At 40.4% G+C, this 22,940-nt stretch overlaps 1 protein-coding gene across 1 annotated transcript in view; it reads left to right on the top strand.

Moving 5' to 3' along the window:
• Positions 1-22,940, top strand: part of LOC113037586 (connector enhancer of kinase suppressor of ras 3-like) — a 62,374-nt gene that overhangs the window by 38,132 nt on the left and 1,302 nt on the right. The window contains exons 10-22 of the mRNA XM_026194824.1: positions 52-182; positions 278-462; positions 2,151-2,237; positions 3,083-3,379; positions 9,877-10,141; positions 10,261-10,295; positions 16,415-16,584; positions 17,680-17,753; positions 17,960-18,031; positions 18,720-18,775; positions 20,194-20,282; positions 22,257-22,512; positions 22,590-22,762. Coding sequence (XP_026050609.1) covers positions 52-182; positions 278-462; positions 2,151-2,237; positions 3,083-3,379; positions 9,877-10,141; positions 10,261-10,295; positions 16,415-16,584; positions 17,680-17,753; positions 17,960-18,031; positions 18,720-18,775; positions 20,194-20,282; positions 22,257-22,512; positions 22,590-22,762 — 1,890 coding nt within the window. The remainder of the gene's footprint in view (positions 1-51; positions 183-277; positions 463-2,150; positions 2,238-3,082; positions 3,380-9,876; positions 10,142-10,260; positions 10,296-16,414; positions 16,585-17,679; positions 17,754-17,959; positions 18,032-18,719; positions 18,776-20,193; positions 20,283-22,256; positions 22,513-22,589; positions 22,763-22,940) is intronic.

The following is a 22,940-nucleotide window of genomic DNA, read 5'->3' as shown; positions in this document are numbered from 1 at the left end:
TCTTTTGTTTCCTTTATTAAAGGGCTTAAATTTGTCTTTTTTCTTTATTAGACCTCTCAGGGAGCGCCAAGTCTCTATAAATCACGAGAGTCAGAAACCTCAGATGCTCCTGGAAAGAGAGGGAAGACGACCATCTTGGATTTGTATATCCCTCCTCCCCCAGAAGCGCCATATGTCCCGCTGTAAGTACCTCACTCAAGCTTCAGTATTTCAGAATCATCTTTATTTATTTTCTTTTTTATGCCTGTAATGCTGAGTTTCCTGCTCCTTGTGGCAGAGATGGGAACACAAGCGTAGTTGCAGGTGTGAAAATGCGTCCCAAGTCTCCAAACTCGCATCTGGATGCAGACGTGCGGCAGCGGCGCTACACTGTAGCAGAGGAAAACCGGACGTCTGTCGTCCCTCCACCTGAATCCAGTCATCCTATCCCAGTTCGCCTCAGGCAGCGCTCCTCCTCACGCTGTAAGGACACAAAGGCTCTTAACCTTACTCTAGAGCAGGGGTGGGCAACTCCAGGCCTCGAGGGCCGGTGTCCTGCAGGTTTTGTATAATGTGTATGTGTTAGTCCCCATAGGGAAATAGTTCCTCTGCATTTAACCCATTCACCCAGTGAAGCAGTGCAGTGCCCGGGGAGCAGTGTGTGGGGACGGTACCTTGCTCAGGGGTACCTCAGGGTAGCCGTTCAGTGGAGTCGAACCCCCGACCTTCCGATCATGGGGCCACCACTCTACCTACTGAGCTATCCCTGCCCTTTTAGATCTCACCCTGGGTAAACACACCTGAATCAAATGATTAGTTAATTACCAGGCCTCCAGAGAACTACGAGACATGTTGTAGAGGTAATTTAGCCATTTGAATCAGCTGTGTTGGATCAAGGACACATCTAAAACCTGCAGGACACCAGCCCTCAAGGCCTTGAGTTGCCCACCACTGCTCTAGAGCTTAGTCTAACAATGAAAACAAAGCTCAAACTATACTTTGAATAAGAAGGAAAAAGTTTAGTCCTGTCCCAGTGTTTTATATCCAGACTAAGTTTATAGGCTGAGTGATTCCATGCCCAAGGGTCAAAATATGAAGCGACAGCCAGCAGCCAGTCATCACAGCACAAAGACAAAATAAGAGCACCACAATGAGGGGAAAAACATGTGGGTTATGATGAGTTATACAACACTTACAGTACCACAGGAAATGAAAGCACATAAAACCACAATCAACTGTTTTTTTTAGTTGTTGTTTTTGTTTTTTTTGCTTGATGCATAGACTGTTCTCACACATGCACAGCAGCCCTGAACTTTTGTCAGAGGCTCACTTTAACCTCACAATCCTTTAACCTCCTGAGACCCAAACTCTTTCATGGCATGCGTTTTTAATTTGTCTTTGCTATTTGGGCTGATTGGGACCTGACGAACGTAAAAACAAAGAATTCCCTAAAAAGTTTTTTTGTTTTTTGTTTTTTTTTTACCTGATTTTTGTTTCTGAGAAAATGAGATCCACATAAGAGGACAATCATTTTACATTTCGATAGAACAGTGGCAATATAAGAGACTAGACTAAAATATAATGTCCACACATGAGGTTAACCTGACAGTTCTGTAGTTCAGTCCCTGTGATTTCATGTGAGAGAATAGCAGATCAGATGATGTCATGTGTCTGGACCAATCTAGCCCCATCAAACCAAACAAAGCGTTTCTACTAATAAGACTGTGTATCCTCAGAGAGCTTCTGTTGACTTTAAGGCTTGATTTCATGAACAGTAATTCCTCCCTGCTGAGTTTGGAGCCGTTTTGTTCTGGTTTTGGTTGGAAACACTGGGATATAGTGCCACCTTTGTCTCTGGAGTCACCACAAAGCAACCTGAATGCATTGTATTATATTTTGAAGCTTTACTGGGTCATAGTAATCAAGGACACCTTAAGCCAGGAGTGGTTCTTTGGGGATTTAAAGATGAATCATTGATTTAGAAAACAGCCTGATTCTCCCAAGAAGAAAAAACCCCAAAAACATTTCTGTTAGACTGACTGCAGCTAGCTGTTTATGGGCCATATTGGTTTGTGCTCTAATATCTGGCTAAGTGTCAGCCTGAGGTGGAAGTAGAGGAGTAGTGTCTCTGAGATGGAGCTGATGTTTTGCTCTTTCTGGACTCTTCGCAGGTAAACCCAGACCCATCTCCATGCCTGTGGAGGCATTTTCAGGCGTGTCTGACCGGCTCTCCAGGCCCAGTACTCAGGGAAGGAAAGGTAAGTCCCACCTGTCCAGCTGGACCAGACGCAGTGAGCGCCAGTAATCTGACAGTTATCAGTAATAGCCATCTGTCCAACTCATTAAAAGGCAAGGACAGACTGTAGCAGGGATGGGCTGCGTGCTTTGAATTTTTACCTGGTTAATCATTAACCCCGAAAGCTGCCACTGCATCTGCGCGACTCATTTCATACTCTGCTCAGTCTGAGCGTTAGAGCACTTCACCTTGACGAGCACGGTGCATGTTGGCAGTTTGTCCAAGATAACAGGCAGTTAATGAACGGTTAAATAAAGACACGTGAAGAAGTGGACTGTTTTCCACTGACGGCAAACACGAGGCCGACAAAAGAGCGAAGTTTACACACTGCTGCATGAACCTGTGAGGTTTAAAGTGGAGTCATCCTTAGAAGTTCAGCGTCGAATTTATTTCTAAAAATATTCTTTTTTTTTTTCTTTTTTTTTTTTTGCTTTGTTTGCATTATTACTTTTCTTTTAAATGAACAATTGAAACATGAAACGTCAGTTATGTCCAGATTTATCTCAACTGTTTCTTTAAAAAGACTTGCTTACTTGCTTTGACCTGCAACTTAACAAGTCAACTGTTACTTTTAGCTGTTTTGTACGATTCAACAGGGAGGATGGAAGGATAGAAGCTCGTTTAGGGAGGAGGACTTGCTTATTATGTCTTTTCACTCACATGTAAATCCAGTATGTAGGACTACCTCCTTTCTTCTTCGGTACAAGGTTGTCGTAATTAGGAACATGAAAGCCGTCATTTAAAGGTCTCGCAGCTAAAATGAAACAAGCCGAATAATTAAATAATTAACCTGTTGTCTTCTAACAGGTAAGGACGTCCTGCACATGTATCGGAGTAATGAGGGCATTAGCACTATCACGGAGGAGGAGCCGTGTTTCCCTCTGCCGTACCGAGGTCACCCATCTGTACGTGGCGTCGACCATATCAGGGGCAGCCAGTGCTACATTAACGCCAACCTGCACAACACAGCCACCATACCTTACCAGGAAGTGGGGTCCAAAAAGGCTTCTGCCTCCACTTCTGCCGCTGTCTCTCCCACTAAGGGTGTAAACAAACAGTCCACGTCGCTGCTCGGCGGCTGGCTGGCTCGACTCAAACTGCTCAGTCACTGAGGAAGAAAAGCTCAGTTTGAATTTTATTAGATGAGACAATTATTCTCACCTGGTTTCTGGAAGAGTTTTTAATATTCTGCTTTTAAATATCCATTTAAGTTTCACGGTCCTGATAAAAGGCAATGCAGTACATCATTTTATAGTTCTGGATAAAAACAGCAGATCGTGGACTGTTGGAGTTAACCGAACATGTTAAGATGGTGAGGAATTCATCTCAAAATCTAGCACCACAGCAAGGAAAAAAACTAATCCGGCATAGTGCTTTCCACTTAATGAACCTGATACTGGAATCTACTGATCGCTCATTTTCTGTTTGATTTATCAGTCATGGAAAATTTGAAGATTTTAAAGTCGTCAAGGAACCTTTGACAACACCAAGCTGAAAACAAGCCCCACCCGGGGGGAAAAAAACACTGCAACTGTTACAGTTTTTATATATATATTTTTAATCATAAAGGAAAGTTACATCTCAGAGTTAGTTTTAAAATTGCTGCTATCATTTAGCAGAATTATCTGCAGATGTATGGATGCTTGAAGGATTGGTTTGCTGCAACATTCCAGCTTCCATGTTTTCCCTTTGGCCTGTAGTGCTGTAAATTCATCCAGATACCTATATATATTTTTTTGCCTTCTGGTCTATGTTACAGACCTAAATGTCACCTGTGTTGTGGCCCAGTTACTCTAAAAAGACCTCTGCAAACCTTGTTACGGAACTGTTTTCCTACCACTGTTTACACCTGACAGCTAAACGAAGAGCGCAGCAAGCTAAATGTAGCTCAGCCAAGGTGATTCAATTAATGTTTGATTCTGTTGTTCAACTTCATCACAGGTAGATGGAGCCTGTTTATTGCAGGGTGAAGAAAGAGTTGTGATACAGGGTGTAGTTTGGTAAAGAGAAAATTGTTATTTCTCAGAACTGCTTTTGGAATAACTATGTCAGGATTTCTGGAAATAGACTTCTCTGCTGTAGTTTTTGGCACTTTTAACAGCACAAAAAAATCTCACTTGGACAACTCAAACCAAAGCAGTCTGTAGACGGATACAGAGGACTACATGCGAGAGGTCAAATATAGAGATTTGAATTTGTGGTGAACTGTCCCTTTAAAGTTTTAATTTTATAACCTGATCTTCCTCACCTACCCATATTGAATGTTTCACATGTAAGGAGGAAAGGGTTTTCTAAAGATTATTTAAAAAATGCTTCATGACAGAAACTTCAAATATAAAAAAATATTTTGAAGGCGTTCCTCAGGGAACCATCTCGGAGCTCTTCAAGTTTTTTTTTACCCAGTTTCTAGGTCATGAATATTTGGTGCCTTTTTTACTAATGAAACATTATGCAAAAGCTCCTAAGCTGCTAGGGTGACTCTTACTACAGAAACTGGGCAATATGGCTACAAGTGTTGTTTTGTTTTCATTTTAATCTTCTTTTTCTTTGGATTTTTTTTAATCGTAATACTTTGGGTGGCAACAGCTAACAATGAAAATAGCTCAAATGTTACTCTGAGTTGACCAACAGAAGTCAGTTTCCATCTTCCAGTTAGTTTTATGTCAAAGTTGAAGCTGTGATTCTAATGTGGAAGATTTTATTTTCTGTCACAGTGTACAATAATAACCTCTTCAAGCTTTTAGGAGAAGATAATTTAGCCGCTCATATCATATATAATATACAGATTTTAAATACAGCTTAACTGTTATATTTAAAGAGGACCTTTTATTAATTTCCTGTCATATTTACTGTTTAAACAGTGGTTGCTCATAATTAAAAATGGCCAATTTGTGGGTTGATTTGGATGCTTTTACTTGTGGTTCTTCTACATATTCTACCCACTGAATTTGAAAAGAGGCAGGCTTTAAAGGGGGAGGAGCTTAAAAGGCTTGTTTTAGGAGGATGAATGAATTCATCAGTAAGGCCCAGGATCACATAAATAAGGATTCTTTTGAACTGCCAGTCATGGAAATGGACACTACTAGAGTCCAAGAATGAAATTATGATGGAAATAAATAGATCTGGTTTTTGATCTGTTTAGTGTTGAATTAAAACATTTCTCAGCATTGCTTCTTTTTTTTAACATTGAAAATAAAGGTTTCACGTGTTGACCATCCAGATTTAAGGCAAAACTTCTATTTTGGGGCTTTGATCTGAAATAACAGATTATAGCATGCTGAATCTGCTGAAGATGAAGCTGGTTTTTGTTTTCAGTAGACTTCTTGTTTTGTTTTTTTTGTTTTTTTTATTTTCAAAACTTATCAGTGGATTATCAGAGCCTTAGCGTTTATGATTGTTGAAGTATTTTTCTAGTAAAAACACCATTTGTAATTAAGGAGCCATTAGTGCCTCTTTAGATATTTTGGTTTGTATGCATAATATGGTTTCTAAAAATGTTTTTATCTTTTGTTCTTTTCTCAAAGAACTTAAGATTTGTATACATTTCTAACGTTATCAGGGACATGAAAGTGTTAAAAAGAAGAAAAAAATGCACATTTCTTTTTAACAGAGGGAACACGGCAAATAAAAACAGTGAAATGATTAACCAGTGTTTTAGTACAAGGATTATGATTTTATGATTTCAGAAAGCAGTTCAAAAGCTACTCTACCTGAAAATATGCTGCATCCTTTTGTAATAGCTCAGAATGTAAACACTTTGATTTATTCTTTGTGCTAAAAACACAAAGTAAAGAGAAAAACTTGAACCCTGACACAGAGTAGACTTGGTAAATATATTATGGGGTGGAACAATTCTGAATCCGAAACTGAAATCGGGATAGAAGCATCCCCAGTATTGCATTATGGTTCCAACTTGTCGTACTGTGGAAGCTGTGATGTTTAAACATTGAGGTAATAAATGAACTGGAAGCATAGCACATTTAGTGTAATTCATTTCATCTCATGATCCAGTCATGATCGAGTGATCAGGCCACTGTAGCTAATTGTGGTTTCAGTCAAATCTATTTTACACCCCTAAAATAGATTTAGAATTAACTTTGATAACAGATTTAACGGATTTAAATACATTTGAAGTATCTAATATAAGGTTTAATTATCTTTGTCATTTGGCAGATTTGTCTGCAGGAAGCTGACAGAAATTTTAGGTATACTTAAAAAAAAATTTTTTAAAAATGATTACTTTCTCATCTCAAGTATTTGTTTTTCTTTTTATTAATGGACTCAAGAAAATGTATATTCTCTTAAGAAATTCTTTGCAGGTTTAAGGTTTCTATAATGAAAAATTTCCCGAGGGCGTCCCTCAGGGAACCTTTCTGGATCCACTGATATTCAAGAACTGTGGACTTAAATGTTGTTGTTTTTTTGTTTTTTTGTTAAGTCTTAACTTTTCTAAAGGGTTTTTCTAATTCACATTATTTGCTTTTATACAAACGAAACCTTATGCAAGCATTATAAAAGATTCTCAGCGTGTATAGAAAATTTTTAAATGTGTTTGAGAAAATCTATAATGTGTCATTTTAAAAGTGAACATAAATCTCTTTACTTTAAAAAAAAATAAAGTTTAAATGAACACACAATAGAAAACAAAGTTGCTTCATTGTGAATGCTTTTGGAGGGAGTTTGTGTTACAGCTTTACTTTTTTTGGTAAGTGGCCTGTATTTGTATAGTGCTTTACTAGTCCCTAAGGACCCCAAAGCGCTTTACACATCCAGTCATCCACACATTCACACACAGGTGATGGCAAGCTACATTGTAGCCACAGCCACCCTGGGGCGCACTGACAGAGGCGAGGCTGCTGGACACTGGCGCCACCGGGCCCTCTGACCACCACCAGTAGGCACCGGGTGAAGTGTCTCGCCCAAGGACACAACGACAGAGACTGTCCAAGCCGGGGCTCGAACCGGCAACCTTCCGATTACAAGATGAAGTCCCAACTCTTGAGCCACGATTAAAGAAGACCCGCTTCTCTTTTCCTTTTCTTCCAAGTCTTCTGTTCCAATTGTGGATGTTTATATTATGTATACTGAGAGGTGATAACACGAACATGGTCATGTTAGGCTCAGAACCACACCCGCCACCATAAACTGAAACTCGGTGAATTAAATATAAACTCCAAATCAAATCACAAACACATAACAAAAACTAAGAACCCAGAAAATCCAGAAAAAATCTGATACATAAAGAATACAAAGATTACAAAACTCAACCAACACCATAACATCAGAATCCAAACTTGACTAGAAATGAACCAAAACTATAAAAAAGAAGAGTCCAAATATCAATACAAAGTAAAAGCTCAGGCACAAAACCCAGAGTCCATGACATAAGTAAAAAATGTAGGGCGTAGTTGAGTGAGGTAAATGAGTTTTGTAGAGAAAATAGAAGTTTGACACCATCCTTTATTTTTGCAGAAAAATTAATAGGATTTTTTTTCATGCTTCTGTAAATATATAAATAAGTTGTAGAGCACGTGAGGTGCCAACTGTAATGCTGTGTTTGAAGTGGGGTGTTGCAGAATTGATCTAAATGTATAGTAGCCATAAAGACGGAGGAGTTAAAATGCCTTGTTTCAGAGGGAGGATGAGGTGCAGGAAGGCCCAGTGGTGAAAAATGAAAACCTGGAAGTGGAAATGGGCGGAACTGATCCCTTTTAAATCAGCTGAAGTGAATAAGGGGTATACATTTATTTATTTTCCTCTAATGGCCACTTTTGGCAACAGCTGTTTAGCAAAGTTAAAGTGTTGAAGTTCACTTGTTTCTTGATGATCTAAAGTGAAGCTGGTTTGTAAAGTTGTCCTTTTGTCAAACTTCATGCATCATAATCTGATTTTGCTCTGTCTGATTAAGCACAAACGGTCCCTCTTCAGAGCTCTGTGTTTTGTTGCCTCTGTAATGCTTTGGAAAAATAAAGTGCAATTTATTTTGAAACTTTGCGTTCAATATTTTTATTTTTTGGAAGTTATAGCAAAGCTTATAATTTATATATTTTTTAATGTTAAATTAGCAGCTGGATTATAATGATAAGTATTAAGCTACAAAAACATAAAAAAATGAATTTGAGTGCAGAGGGTCAGTAGGGTCCTTGGTTCTCAAAAATGTGAGGAGCACTGATATTCTATTAGTACCTGACAGTCATATGAGATAAAACATTTGAATATATATTTTAGAAGAAGCATTTTAATTTGGTGACTGCAGATAATTTAAATACTAACAAATGACAAAACCATTTAACCCATGCTGTTTATGTCCTGTCCTAGATTCTGTTTAATATTGATGATATAGAAGTTTCATAAACTCCCCAAACCTCATGTATCAGTTATGATACCCCTGCTGTTACAGGGTTAACCTGCATTTCTGCAGGCGTTCCTGAGCCCATGCACCAATTTCCATGACAGATTTGTATTTTTTTAATGCAGTGATGCCTGAGGGCATGAAGGTCACTGGCATCCAATAGTTACTTTCATCCTTGTTCTTTGCACACGGAAATTTCTCCAGATTCTCTGAATCTTTTCATGATATCATGTAGTGTAGATTATGAGAAGGTCAGTTTTTCATTGAGGAACCTTATTCTGAAATTAAAGATGCATCTTTTTTGCAGCTCGTAGTTTTCATGGAATATGATAATGTATTTGTCAGGCTCCGGGGGAGGCTGGAGCCTGTTCCAGCTACCAGTGAGCAAGAGGCGGGGCATACTCTGGACAGTTGCCAGTCTCTCACAGGGCTAACAGGATATTATTTAAATATTTGATAGATTTTTATGTTCCACTGGGAACAAAATATTGGCTCATGAGATTTGAAAAATCATTGCATTTTGTTTTTTATTTACATTTAACACAATGTTGTAGCTTTTTGGAGTTGTGTTATAGCTGCAGATAAACCTTCATAAGAAAAACTGAGATGACCATGTTAGGAATATCTCCTCCCACTGACTCAAGAAAAAAACTGTCTGACACCCATCTGAGCTCACAGAAAACTTGCACATTCACTGATTTATTTATTTTGTCCGATTTTAATATGAACATCCACCATTTTAAGAGTAGATATATGACAGAAAACAAGAAAAGGCAATAACAGGTCCACTTTAATCTGTTTAAATGCTAAATCAAACTTTAGCTTTTCTGGTGTTTTTTATTTTATTTTTTATAAATAATTAGTGAATTCTGTTGTTTGAATCGGGCTTTGCTGTGTTACAAGATCAGTGTCAATGAAGCAAAGTGTAAGCTGTTCATTATCTGGTTCTAAATGAGCTAGTCCCTCAGGTAATAATCTTAAAGGGCACATATGAAGCTGTCAAAGACTAACAGCTCCATCTCGTGGACCCTGTGGTGAACTGCAGTTTGAACTTATGCCTACTATTAAACTCTCATTCAGCTCTGCAGCTGTGTAATAGACAGACTCAGGTGTATCTTTAGAATAGTCCACATTTTCTTCTGTAATATTTGAGTGGATGCTCAGGAAATTTGTAGCAAACAAATGTTTAGAGCTAAAATATGCAGACTGGTGCATGAACACATTTCACCCCACTATAGTTGGCAATAAGGCGGCCTTGAAGTTTTATTTTCTGCTACAAGAAGGCTGAATGTCAATGACATGTGTCTCTTTGATTTGACTGTAAGAGGGAAATGGTGTGAGATACTGAAGTCGGATGTCTCCACTGTAACTAAACAGCACTGCATAAATTTGCTTAATTTCCTGAAAATAAGTTTTATTTTCTACAGAGCAAACGGGAAGTTTCTGAGAAACAGACGAGGGCATAAAGATCACGAAGAGCACCGAAACAGGAAGGACGCTGTGGAGTCTGAGTGGTGCGTTTATGTAGAGCGTGAGTGTGATTTTGTGACTTTGTGGTCTGCTGATGTGTTAACATAACTTCTCACAAGCGGAGCACACTTCAGTTCCTCCTGTGCTGCGCGTCTGTCTGCAGGAAACTCATTACACTGCCGGACACCCAGACTGCAGGTAAGGGCGCTTGTTTCGGCAAAGTTTCTTGCTTCAGTCCCCCCTCTGTTTCATTTGGCGCGTGTACAGAAACCTTAGCTAGACAGAGACATGTAAAGTTAAGACTAACGAGACCACAAACATCTGCCCAGTCTCATACAATTAGCGGTGAGTCTGTAGAGGGTTTTTTGTTTTTTTTTGGTGACCGAGGTAAACTGGTTTTAGAGTACACAGGAAAAACAAAAAAAGGAACCGCTAACAGATGAAATATGCAGCATCATGCAATATCTCTAATACTGTAAACCTCTAAAGTGCAAGGTAAAGTGTTAAAAAACAGACAAAGAAATCAAATTTCATTATATCATATATTATTTTTAGCTGTTTTGGACCTCACAATTACACCACGTGATCTTTACAGGTATGCGTTCATACACTTTCCTACCAGAAACTTGTGATTCAGTGCAGTTGCATTTATACAGCATCCCATGAAACTCTTTTATATTGTAAGGTAAAGTAAGGTAAGCACTTGGTGATGGTGGGGAAGAAGAGACCTCCAACAGAATCAGGCTCAGGAATGGGCGGCCATGCTGTGACTGGTTGCAAAACGATGGGAAAAAAGACCAAAAAACAGGATAAATAATTCAATGTAAATATTAATACATGTTCAGCTATAAATGCATGTGGAGTGGAAAAGAAGTGCACAGTGCATCATGGGAAGTCCCCCAGCAGCCTGAGCGTATAGCACACATGTATACCACCTACTAAACAGTGGAACATGACACCCACAGAGATGTTGTATACTCAACTTTGGTATCAACATATTCATGATCAGCATGTCCAGGATATCTTTGCCTTATCTTCACAGAGATGAAACGCAGTGTAAAGGCTGAGGACAAGTGAAGTTTAAATATCAAAACAGAACTCGGACCAGGAAGTCCGCTTAGCCTACTTGCAAGGTCAGCAATTATAAAATGTCTTGCTGTAGCAACCATGATTTAAGGCATGCTTAACACAAAAAATCTTTTTAATCTTACAGGAAAAACACACACAGAAAATCAGTGTTTCCTGTAAATTATGCTTGCTAATTAAGGAAAGGCAAAGACTTCAAAGACATCAGACTGTCTCTAAAACCTACAGACTCTCCTATACCTGCACACTAACAACTGAATTTACATAATTTACACAGAAGTGACTGGACAGTACATGGAGACTTCTGCATACTACTATGACGCATAAATTACCACCCCCGTTAGAAGTGAAAGGTTAAACCTGAAGTTTCCCCAATAACTTATACAGAACAGTGCAGAACTGTGATGCCCCTCCCTGCCCTATCCTATTTGTGTGAATGTGTTAATATTCATTAAACCAACTTCCACACTGTGATATAAATGAATACATAACTTCATTTCCTCTTCCTTTCTGTTTGTGTGAGTGTATCTGACATCAGACAGCTGACATGAGAATGTTGTCAGCTGCTGCAGGTCTCTCTTCCATCCTGTCTGGCAGCAGTCTTCTTTGCTGTTTGTGTTTTGCTAGTTTTGGGTAAATACCTAATTTTGTACTTAAGCAAAGCTTCTTGCCACATACCGTGCGCACATTTATGATGAATGGGGGATCATCCCGGATATTCACACCATGTTAGTGTTTGGGCCATTGTTGAAACCACCTTTCCTTGTCGTTGCTAAATGCTAAATTAGGTAGAATGGCTTTCTTGGGTCAGGCTTAACATTTTGTTTAGATGCGTTACTTGACTCTTGAGTTAAGTTGTGGTAAAAGAGCAGCTTAACTTAAGTTCCTATTTTTGTTCCTATTTTTGTTTGGTACATATACTCATCTGTTCTCTTCTATAACCACATAAGTTCATGAGTCATGTATTCCTTTAGTAGGTTTACTTGAAGTGAGCTTTTAATGCTGGTAAAACTGGTGTGTAAATACCCGTCATGCATATCTGTCCGGAATCAAGGTTTGGGATTAGTGTGGGTGGATTACCTGGGACTTGTTGTTTTTGTTTGTTTGTTTGTTTTTCATTTTACATTGAATATATGGTTACCCTATTCAAGAAAAAAAAACTATTTAATGCTCACGTTCATGGTCTTCATGCCTTTATTACTCCAGCATAGCTCTCCTCTCTTACCTGTCTCACCTACCTGTCACTTCCTCTGTAGCCTGGCTGTGGCTGTGTCCCAATTCAGGGTCTGCACGCTTGAAGTATGCACACTACACATACGTACGTACGGTGCGTACTATAAGTACGAGCAGTGCGGAAGTGAAGCAACCATGATACTAACTGCGAGAAACGTTACATACAGCTTTGTTTGACAGAAATGAAGGAGAAAAAATGTTTTGTTGGTCATTCATTTTTGTCATGACATCACTTTGATTAGTTGAGTATCTGAGGCTGAAACCACGGGACTATAAAACATGATTGTTGGGCTTCATTCCTGTACTGAACAGTCATTTCAAGATTACTTAGTAAATAACAATTAGCTAATGTTGTTCATGAGACTAAAGTCATCTCACTGTGGTAATGTAAATATATATATATATATATATATATCCTTCAAGCTCGGGTCCTCTACCAGAGGCTTGGGAGCTTGAGGGTCCTGCGCAGTATCTTAGCTGTTCCCAGGACTGCGCTCTTCTGGACAGAGATCTCCGATGTTGTTCCCGGGATCTGCTGGAGCCACTCGCCTAGATTGGGAGTCACCGCACCTAGTGCTCCGATTACCACGGGGACCACTGTTACCTTCATCCTCCACATCCTCTCGAGCTCTTCTCTGAGCCCTTGGTATTTCTCCAGCTTCTCGTGTTCCTTCTTCCTGATATTGCTGTCATTCAGAACCGCTACATCGATCACTACGGCCGTCTTCTTCTGTTTGTCTACCACCACTATGTCCGGTTGGTTAGCCACCACCATTTTGTCCGTCTGTATCTGGAAGTCCCACAGGATCTTAGCTCGGTCATTCTCCATCACCCTTGGGGGCATCTCCCATTTTGACCTCGGGACTTCCAGGTTATACTCGGCACAGATGTTCCTGTACACTATGCCGGCCACTTGGTTATGGCGTTCCATGTATGCCTTGCCTGCTAGCATCTTGCACCCTGCTGTTATGTGATGGATTGTCTCTGGGGCATCTTTACACAGCCTGCACCTGGGGTCTTGCCTGGTGTGATAGACCCCAGCCTCTATGGATCTTGTACTCGGAGCTTGTTCTTGTGCTGCCATGATTAGTGCCTCTGTGCTGTCTTTCAGTTCAGCTTTGTCCAGCCACTGGTAGGATTTCTGGATGTCAGCCACCTCCTCTATCTGCCGGTGGTACATACCGTGCAGGGGCCTGTCCTTCCTCGTCTCCCTCCTCTTTCTTGGGTTTCTGCTGCCATGCCATGCATGGTAAGGAGCTTTCTTGTCTTTATGTCAGTAGCTTCTATCTCCTCCTTTGGCCAACTTATTATACCAGCTGGGTACCTGATCACGGGCAGGGCGTGGGTGTTGATAGCCTGGATCTTGTTCTTACTGTTCAGCTGACTCCTCAGGACTTGCCTGACCCTCTGCAGGTACTTGGTGGTTGCAGCTTTCCTAGCAGGCTCTTCATGGTTCCCATTCGCCTGCGGGATCTATGTCTGCAATGTTGCCTTCTGGTAGTTCAATCCCCTCAGTTCTGACTTCCCTCTCTTTGTTATCATCCGACTACACTTCTCCAGCCCGAATGTCATTGCTGTATATCCTGGTAGTGTGGATCAGTGAATCGATGTCTCGTTCACTTGCATAGATTCGCATACAGCTTGATGTCATCCATGTACAGGAGGTGGCTGACAACTGCTCCATTCCGTAGTCGGTATCTCACTGGTTCAGGCCTATGCAGAACAGCAGTGGGGACAGAGCATCTCCTTGGTAGATCCCGCACTTGATGGTGACTTATGCTATGGGCTTGGAGTTGGCCTCTAGTGTTGTACACCACATACCCATTGAGTTCCTGATGAAGGCTCTTAGGGTCCTGTTGATCTTGTACAATTCTAAGCATTCCTGTATCCATTAACATCATCTAGCAGACCTTCTGAGGGTACTTCACTTAATCTTGGTAACTGGCTACGGGGGATCCAGGTCTCAAGCTTGGCCAGTTCCTCTCGCACTCAACGATCCTTCTCCTATTGCACTTGGGGCTTACTTGCATAGTAGCATTCCAACAACGCCCTGTTTTCGTCTCTTGCCCACTGATGCCTTCTTGTTCCAGTAGCCCACTTCTCGTCAGGGTGCCCTGGTTCCTCAACACCTGACCTTGTTGAACCGGGCGACGTCCGAGCTTATCCCAGGGTTAGGGATAATACTGATGAAGACTTACACCTGGTAGTGACATAAATTTTGGATAGAAAAGAGAGAGAATTTATTCAAAACATAGACAAAATTGAAAACCTTTGCCCACTGGGGCAACAGGGGCCAAACTTCACTTTGAGTGAAGTTTGGCTCATGTGAGAAGAGAGCAGCATTAGTTCCTATTTTTGTTTGGTCCATATGTTTTTTTGTTCTCTATTGTAACCACATAAGCGTATGAGTCGTGCATTTCTTTGGTAGGTTGACTTTGGGTGTTAACTTTCTGTGCTGATAGAATTGCAGAGCATTAATGTTAGTAATATGAGAGTTAAGATTATATCACAGATGTTACAGAGTAAAATGTCGCAGTTGGGAAACTTGCCATGCAGATAATGCAACATATGAAACACACTAAATACCCCACTCTGTCAGTATAAATATACAAAAAGGGTCAGACAAACACAGAAAAATGACTCTATTAGTGCCACCTTTGAGCGGGTTAAACAAGCAAACCCCAAGGATGGTAAGGGTCCACAATGGCACTCTGCACCTTTGAGATGGTCCAAATTTCAGATATACTGAAGGTTATCATGGTGGCACCTCTGATCGCATTGCACAGGTCGACTTTTTTTCTAGTTTGTTTTGAAACCAACAAATAAAAAAATGAAAGTTTACAAAAACAAAAAAGGAAGAAAACGTTGCTCTCATGGCTTTTGTGACAGATGCTCTTCAGTGGGGTGGGTAGAAGTCCAACAACAAAACCCAAACCTTGCAAGCATAACAGCTCAAGCATTGTGTCTACAGGTAAAACTATGTTTTGAGATGATTCTTCAAGCAGTTTGGCAGAAAACTATCAACATGCATCAATTCTAAGTCATCACTGATCCTAATAAAAGTAAAAAAAAGTTTTATCTTATGACAGAGTGCCTTGCTTGTTCTCTATTGTTATTAGAATACCACAAATTATCTGTCAAGACTTCCTGAAACTTGTTTTTATAGAAAATGAAAGGGCAGACTCAACAAAGAAAGAATGAAACAGTCTCATCTGTATGAGTTGATCAAAAGAGACAGAAAAGCAGCTCAATGATGTTGTTTATTCTAAAATTAGTGCCAAAACCGAACATCAGAGTGTGCAGATAAACCGGTAAACAGTGGAATTAGGACAGCATGATTTAAAAACATTTGCACTACCCAGGCCTTTGTATTTTTAGGACACACTGAGGTCTACAGAGAAGATCAGGAGTCTGTTTGAAAACTCATAAATACCAAATCAGGAAACCAAAAGTGGCTGAACATAGGATGACCACTGCACCGAGGCTCTGTGGGTTTCAGCCTGCTGCTCACAGCTGCAGGCAGCGTGGGGCATTTGACAAACGTGACACAAATGTACAAATTTACTTAACTGCTTGTTAAGTAAAACTAAAATAAGTTTCAATCAATAAAATAATGTTAAAAGTAAATTAAAAATGGAAATACAGGAAGATAAACTGCAAGAAGAACAGACAATGAAAATCTGTCTAAAAAGATAAATGTATAATTTAATAAGGAGCTGAATAAATAAAAATGGATATACAATAAAATAAAAGTCAACAATAGAGGTAAAATAAATACAGGTGAATAAGTTAAATATTGTACATTAAAGTGTCTCAGGTCTTATAGCTGAAGAAATAACTCAATAAATCCAATAAAGTAAGCAGGTCTGAAATTAGTAAAAATAGTTGTCCAGTTGTCTGAGTACATGTGAGGCCCCTAAGGAGCATCATTGTTGGATGGCTCCTCCCTCTGATCTGAAGATCTGAACCTGTAACCTGCCTTCCTCCTTCTCCTGCAGAGTCTGCAGCCATGAGTCGGCGTCGGGTTTCGGTCAAAGACCTGGGAGCGGTGGACTGTCAGGGATGGCTGCACCGGAAGAAGGAGAGCCGTAGCTTCCTGGGAAGCAGATGGAAGAGATACTGGTTTGTCCTGCAGAGGAGCTCTCTGTACTGGTACAGTAACGAGATGGTGAGCCACAGTTATCTCACAGTTAAGCCCTACAGCTCAAACAACGTGCAGTAGAATTCAGGTCTGACATGTGCGATTAGCATCAGAAAATCTGTTCCCGGTTTGCGGAGACTTTGCAAAACTTGAATGAGCACTGTATTCTTAATCTTGGACTCTATTAGAGTGGCTTTGCATGATTCATAGTTCAAAATAATCCTTCTTTATCTTATACTCCTCATTTGATCCTCTATCCTTATTTGAGCTGCCCACCCTACCTTGAAGCTAGCTTGATTCTGATTGGTTGCCCCTCTTAAAAGTTTAAATAGAAGTTGGGTGGGGCTTTTGGTGTCTGAGTTGACCATATTATGGGTACCTAACTCTGTGACATCACGCAGAGATAAAAAGTAGACCTAAATATCTGAGTGCTGAAGCTCACAATGTTTACCTGTACACACAGTGGCCTCGTGAAACTTTCGGATATGATGTGTCAGACAATTGCATGAAAGTTGCTCCTAAAGCCACGAACATGCCCAAGATATCTAGTTTAAAGTGGAGGGGAGCTCTAAATAGATTTTAAGTGGCTGAGTTATACATGAAAATAACCTTTGCAGTTGAAGTCCAAACTGTTGTTGAAGCAGGTTTTAACATGGGAGTCTGTGGGGCCTGACTCACTGTTGAAGTGAGCCTTAGAAGAAGTGCTGCCTGTGTGTGACACACATGACATCTTTTAGAAAAATAAATAACTAAATTACGTGGTTTTGAAATTTTTTAAGTTTCTACTTTGATACAAATACATTAATATTCCATATAAATGTGTTTAAATAGAAACATCTCTTATATGTTAAGAATCATATGTAAATCCCTTTATCTCTGTGAAGCTGTAAATTTAAATAAGCATATAGTCAAACCACACTAAGACACGAAGTAGGTCAAACTGCAACCAAACAGACAGACAGAGCACAGTCCACAGCGATGTGCATCCTCTGGCTCTGACCACTGACACTTTGCTGAGATCACACAGGAACCTGAGATACAGACACATTGTTTTCTGCAGACTTCACTGCATTAAAGTGTTTCTCATCAGGTTTTCTGAGCTCTTTTTGCTCCTCTCTGCAGGCTGAGAAAGCTGATGGATTCATCAACCTGTCAGGCTTTACCATCGAACAGGCCAAAACCTCCAGGAAGAAATAGTATGACATGTTTTGTTTTTTTAAATTTCCCCCTCTTAAACCACAAGACTTACTCGGCTGTTTGTACACTCTCTGTTGCTAAAGCATCTTAAAAAATGTCTCAGTGGTGAGAGATCCGCTGCAAGGCATTTGTTTTCCACATCTTCACCAACTGCTTTATATAGTGCATTGAATTTACCATTACTTTGCTCTGTGTTGTGTTTCAGTGTCATAACAGCCAGTCATCCTAATGTAGTGACTATTACTATTGGTGCTGAGAGCTACATAGAAATGAATAAGTGAGTACTTTTAACCCATTGTTATTATTTTATCATATGTCATTGAGTTGACTGATACTGCTTCTCTTTATTTCCTGTCATTGACTGCGTACACTTACAGGAATGAATTCTTCTATAAAATATGACTTTTGACAGTTTTTATACACTTGGTGCTGAATGATGTTATAGAGATTTGGATAGAGATGCCCCTCCCATCTACTGTTTAAACCTTACACATGGAGCAGCCAATCAGAAGTTGGCTTAAAGGGGGTCAGTTCAGTCTAGTAATGCATGTGATGCTGGAAATCAGCATCTTAGGCCCACTTTGAGGGTTTATACCAGCAGAAAAATGTCATTATAACTTTTCAAACTGATCCACATAAGGCAGAAACTGTTGAGATTTTGCAGACATGCTTGTCTCAGAATGTCCTCTCCTGACTTTAGTGGCTTAGTCTTATAGAAAAGAGTGAAGCCTAGAATTAGTGACATTTGCACTTCAGCCAGTGGTGGCTGAGAAACTTTGCTCTGAACTAATAAGTATCACTATTCTGTGTCAGAAAGTACAGTCATTTCCTCCTCCCATCCTTTTAATGTCATGTTTCTTTTTATTGATTCATTGCAGTACACCGTGTAGTATGTTGCATGTTGTGTGTCATTTGTAGAGTTTAATGCAGTGTGTGTGTGTGTGTGTGTGTGTGTGTGTGTCCAGGTGGATCAGTAAACTGACAGAAGCAGCTGAACTAGATGAGGCAATCAACAGTGAAGGTGAGAGGATTAAAAATAAGAATCTACCAAAATGATGATGGTGACACAGCTGCAGTCTGAAGTTTCACACACTCATGAGCATGACTGTCAGGGTAACTCTGGCTTTTAATAATTTCTTTGAACTCTTTAAATCAAACGTAACATTATGACCACTGACAGGCGACATGAATAACACTGATCATCATGGTGGCAACTGTTAGTGGGTGAGGCACATTAGGGTGAACATTTTGTTCTCAGAAACTGGCAAACATAAAGATTTGAACAACACGGGCCAAACTGTCATAGCCAGACGTCTGGGACAGAGCATCTACAAACCTGCAGCACTTGTGTGGTGCTTCTAGTCTGCAGGGGTCAGTATCTGTCAAAAGGGTTCCAAGGAGGGAACGGTGGTGGACCAGTGACAGGGTCACGGGGGGCCAAGGCTAACTGATGCACGTAGGCAGCAAAGGCTGGCCTGTGTGGCCAATCCAGCAAACAAGACGTTGTAGCTTAAATTCCTGAAAAAGTTTATGCTGGTTCTGATAGAAAGGTGTCAGAACACGCATGGTCTGCATAGTTACAGACCAGTCAGGGTGCCCATGCTGACCCCTGTCAACCACAAAAAGTAAAGAAGAAGGACTACCTGCAAATTCTTCAACATTGCCTCAACTCTACATTTGAAACTTGTTGAAACTGACACATTTGGGTTCTCCTGTGGGACAATGATCCCAAAAACATTAAAACTGATTAAATCAAATTAACATTAAGCTTTTAGAATGGCCTTCCCGAAGGCCTGACCTCAGCCCTAATGAAAATATGTGGATACACTCAAAAGCTCAAAAGTCCAGTTTTTTCAGAGTCATTAGAGATGTGTGCTGTGCAATCCTTCCACTGTGGATGAAGAACTGTGCAGAGAAATCATTAATGCCAAAAAATACCATGACATACTCACGATGAGTGTCTGTAAACGTCTGACCACAGTTACTTCCCACTAATGTATCTCTCTTACAACTAACATTTCACACTGCACCCTCTTCTTTTCTTTGATTATCCCAGCTTTCCTTTCCATCTTCACAAATTTGGTTTTCTAAAATTTCTTTGCTCATTCCTGTCCCTTTAAAGGAAGGTGGTATTTTTCCCTTTTTCATATATTTTTTCCTTGACACACTTCCTCTCCCTTTCCCATTGCTACATCTTCCTTTCCAGTTTTCATTCCTTTTTTCCCATTTACCCTTTCTCAGTTTTTCCTTCTTTTTTGTTTTTTCTATCATTCTTTCACTCTGATTTTCATCACATCTTCACATGTGTCTTCCCATTTCTTGTCTCATGTTATCTCTTTCACTGATCTGTTGGTCCTCTAGTTTCCTTCACACATCATCTATTTATTTTCTGCTTTGCTGCTTTCTTTACATTGTCTCTATTTATGCATGTGTGTGCAGAGCGCTACAGTGAGGGGAGTGATCAGGATGAAGAAGACTTGTCGTTTTCTTCTCTTGACTCTCAGCTGGATTCAGTGGCCACCCAAAATGTAAGTAAATGCATGAAGTCCATAGAAGAGAGCTTAATGTAAAAGTAAAATAGGCACTAGCCATACTGTAGATGGGGTAATACATTTGGGAACAAATGGTCTTTGGGCTGCAGCATTTTTAGCTGCAGTACCACAAATGACCACTGACGAAAACTCTGGCAAAGTTTGTTCAGGCTGTTGTATTGATTTTGATTGATCGATTTGAAACCATAGTTGGTAACACCAGTTTCTGAAATACCTTGGCATTAGTTTGGGGTGTCATCACGATGCCCATCTTTATCTACACTGATCAATAACATTAATACAAGCTGCACTCTGTGCATGATGAGGCCAAAGAAGCTATAACCTGTGATGTCACGTCCGCCGGCACAAGCTGTTGTTTTGGTGTTGTTTCAGCCAGTGGTGCATTTCTCAATTTTGTGTGAGACTGTGTCGGTTTTCTAACCCCAACCCTTTCTGAAAACAAAAAACCTCAAACTCTGTGATTAGTTTGCGTTCAGTTTTTACTTCCTGTAACAGCGCTGATGTGAAACTTTTGACTGAATGGGAAAACCTATTGTTCAGAAAGACACTGTGGTGGGTACGCACGCTGTAAATGCTGGTTTAAATGGTACGTAGCTGTGGCTATAGCACCATCAGTATTTGAAGCAACCTGTGCTGGTGGGTGTATTGGGGCACTAAAAGCTGAGTACCCAGCTCCTAGGCCTTGTTCCAGATTCAGATCTTCATCTGGAATTCCCCCTCAATTTGGATTTCCTATTCACAAAGTTGGAGCAGCCCAATTAACTCAAAGTTAACAGTGGCAGCAGTGAATGATACATGATTGGCTCTACCTCTCTAAGAACCAAAACAAGTCCTTCTTCACCAACCTTGCATTCATTGTAATTCTCTTCCTTTAATAATTCCTCCAACCCTCACAGAATCCCAGCTCGAACTTCACTTAATTATTCCAGCACACTGATTTCAGATAATCTCAGGATCTTGGCAAGAAAAGTGACTTCTTTGAGTTTTTTTAAGTCTTTACTGTACATCTTTGCTGATTTGATGAAAGCTGGCATAACCTTTACATTTGTGTGCTCCTTTTGTTTCCCTGATGCCTTGGAGGGAACAGTTTCTGCCCGCTGTTGGAGGGTCCTGATTACTCTAAGTTTCTTCCAGATGGTAGTGTCAGCATAGGATTATTTAATGGTCTGTGTGCATGGGCCTCCGGTAAACTTCAATGTTGAGGTTTCCATTCTCCTCAATGTGCACAGCACAGTCCAGAAACAGCAAATTATTATTATCCTTTGTTATATCACTGAGTTGACCTGAACAATGATTCACGTGAACAATTGGTGTCATCCACGTATCTGTACCAGAGGCTAGGTGATGTTCCTTTCCTGTTCCACCTAGCCACTTCCACTTCCTCCATACAAAGGTTGGCTAGAATGGGTAACACTGGGGAGGTCATGGCGCACACATGTCCTGATAAAGACCCACATCCTTTTTCATACCTTGGCACATGATCATTAGTAGGTCAACGAAACTCATGAGCATCATGAAACCAAAAATACAACAGGGAAGATTCAGAGTTGCTGAGCAGCTAGAGTCCTCTGTGAGACTATTTTGACATGTTTTCCTGCCAGAACATTTGAAAAGAAGATTCAAAAAGAGATAAAAAGAGATATCATATTTTTATTTAAAATGGTACACTTGCTCAGTTTAAACATTTGATAGGTATGTTCTCCTGATTCCTGAGTGGGTTTTTTCCAGTTTCCTACCATATTCCAAAGACGTGTATGGGGTCAGGTTGATTGGTTGTTCTAGCATGCCTGTGAGTGTGAACTGTTTTTTCCCCTCTGTGTTAGTCCTGTGACAGACTGACAACTTGTCCAGGTTGTATCTCTCACTGGGATAGGGGTTAATCAAGGGTTAATCTTAAATTTAAAATGACTGAAAACACATATTCTGAAACACTTTCTGCCCTTTTCACAGGGAAACCGTCTTCAGCCACCCTGGGAGTCTTTATCCTGCACCTCACTCCCCACCGTCTCATCAATAATCACTGAAAGCAGAAGCAGAACCAGCTCGGCTGGAAGCTCTATGAGCAAAAACCGAAGACAAAGACCAGTTTCTGAGGGCAGCGGTCGTCTGTCCTGGCTGGACCTCCCCAAGCAGGATGAAACCAGCGGAACACAGACTCCTCCTCTAATTCATGTTAGAGAGGAAAAAGAGGAGGACACAGTCCAGGGTAAACACCTGCAGCTACACGTGGTTATCATGTCGTCTCCTGCTACTTAACCTTACTGATTTTTTTCCTGTTTCCAGAAAAAACGCCAGATGAGATGGAGAGCCTCTACAACCATCTGAAAGCAGCCAGCGTCAATCCAACTGGACAGACATTTCAGAGGGACTTCAGGGCCTCATTTATCCGGCGATGTAAGAATGAAAAAGTCAACGAAAAGGTTCACCTGGTCCGGATACTCAAAAGCACATTAAAGGTGAGTCTGAACTTTTGTCTTTAACTAAATGCCAAAAAAAAATGAAAGGGTTAGGGTACTCAGTTACACGTGCTGTTATCAAGCAGCAGACCCTGGGGCTGAAATGTCAAAGGGCCATCATTCATCAGCTGATGGAGGAATCCAAACAGCGTGTTGATTCCTCTAATGGCTGCTTCAG

The sequence above is a fragment of the Astatotilapia calliptera genome, chromosome 15 (assembly GCF_900246225.1).
Source record: "Astatotilapia calliptera chromosome 15, fAstCal1.2, whole genome shotgun sequence".
Lineage (NCBI taxonomy): Eukaryota > Metazoa > Chordata > Actinopteri > Cichliformes > Cichlidae > Astatotilapia > Astatotilapia calliptera.
Note: the sequence above shows the minus strand (reverse complement) of the source record. Positions and strands in the feature narration are given on the sequence as shown.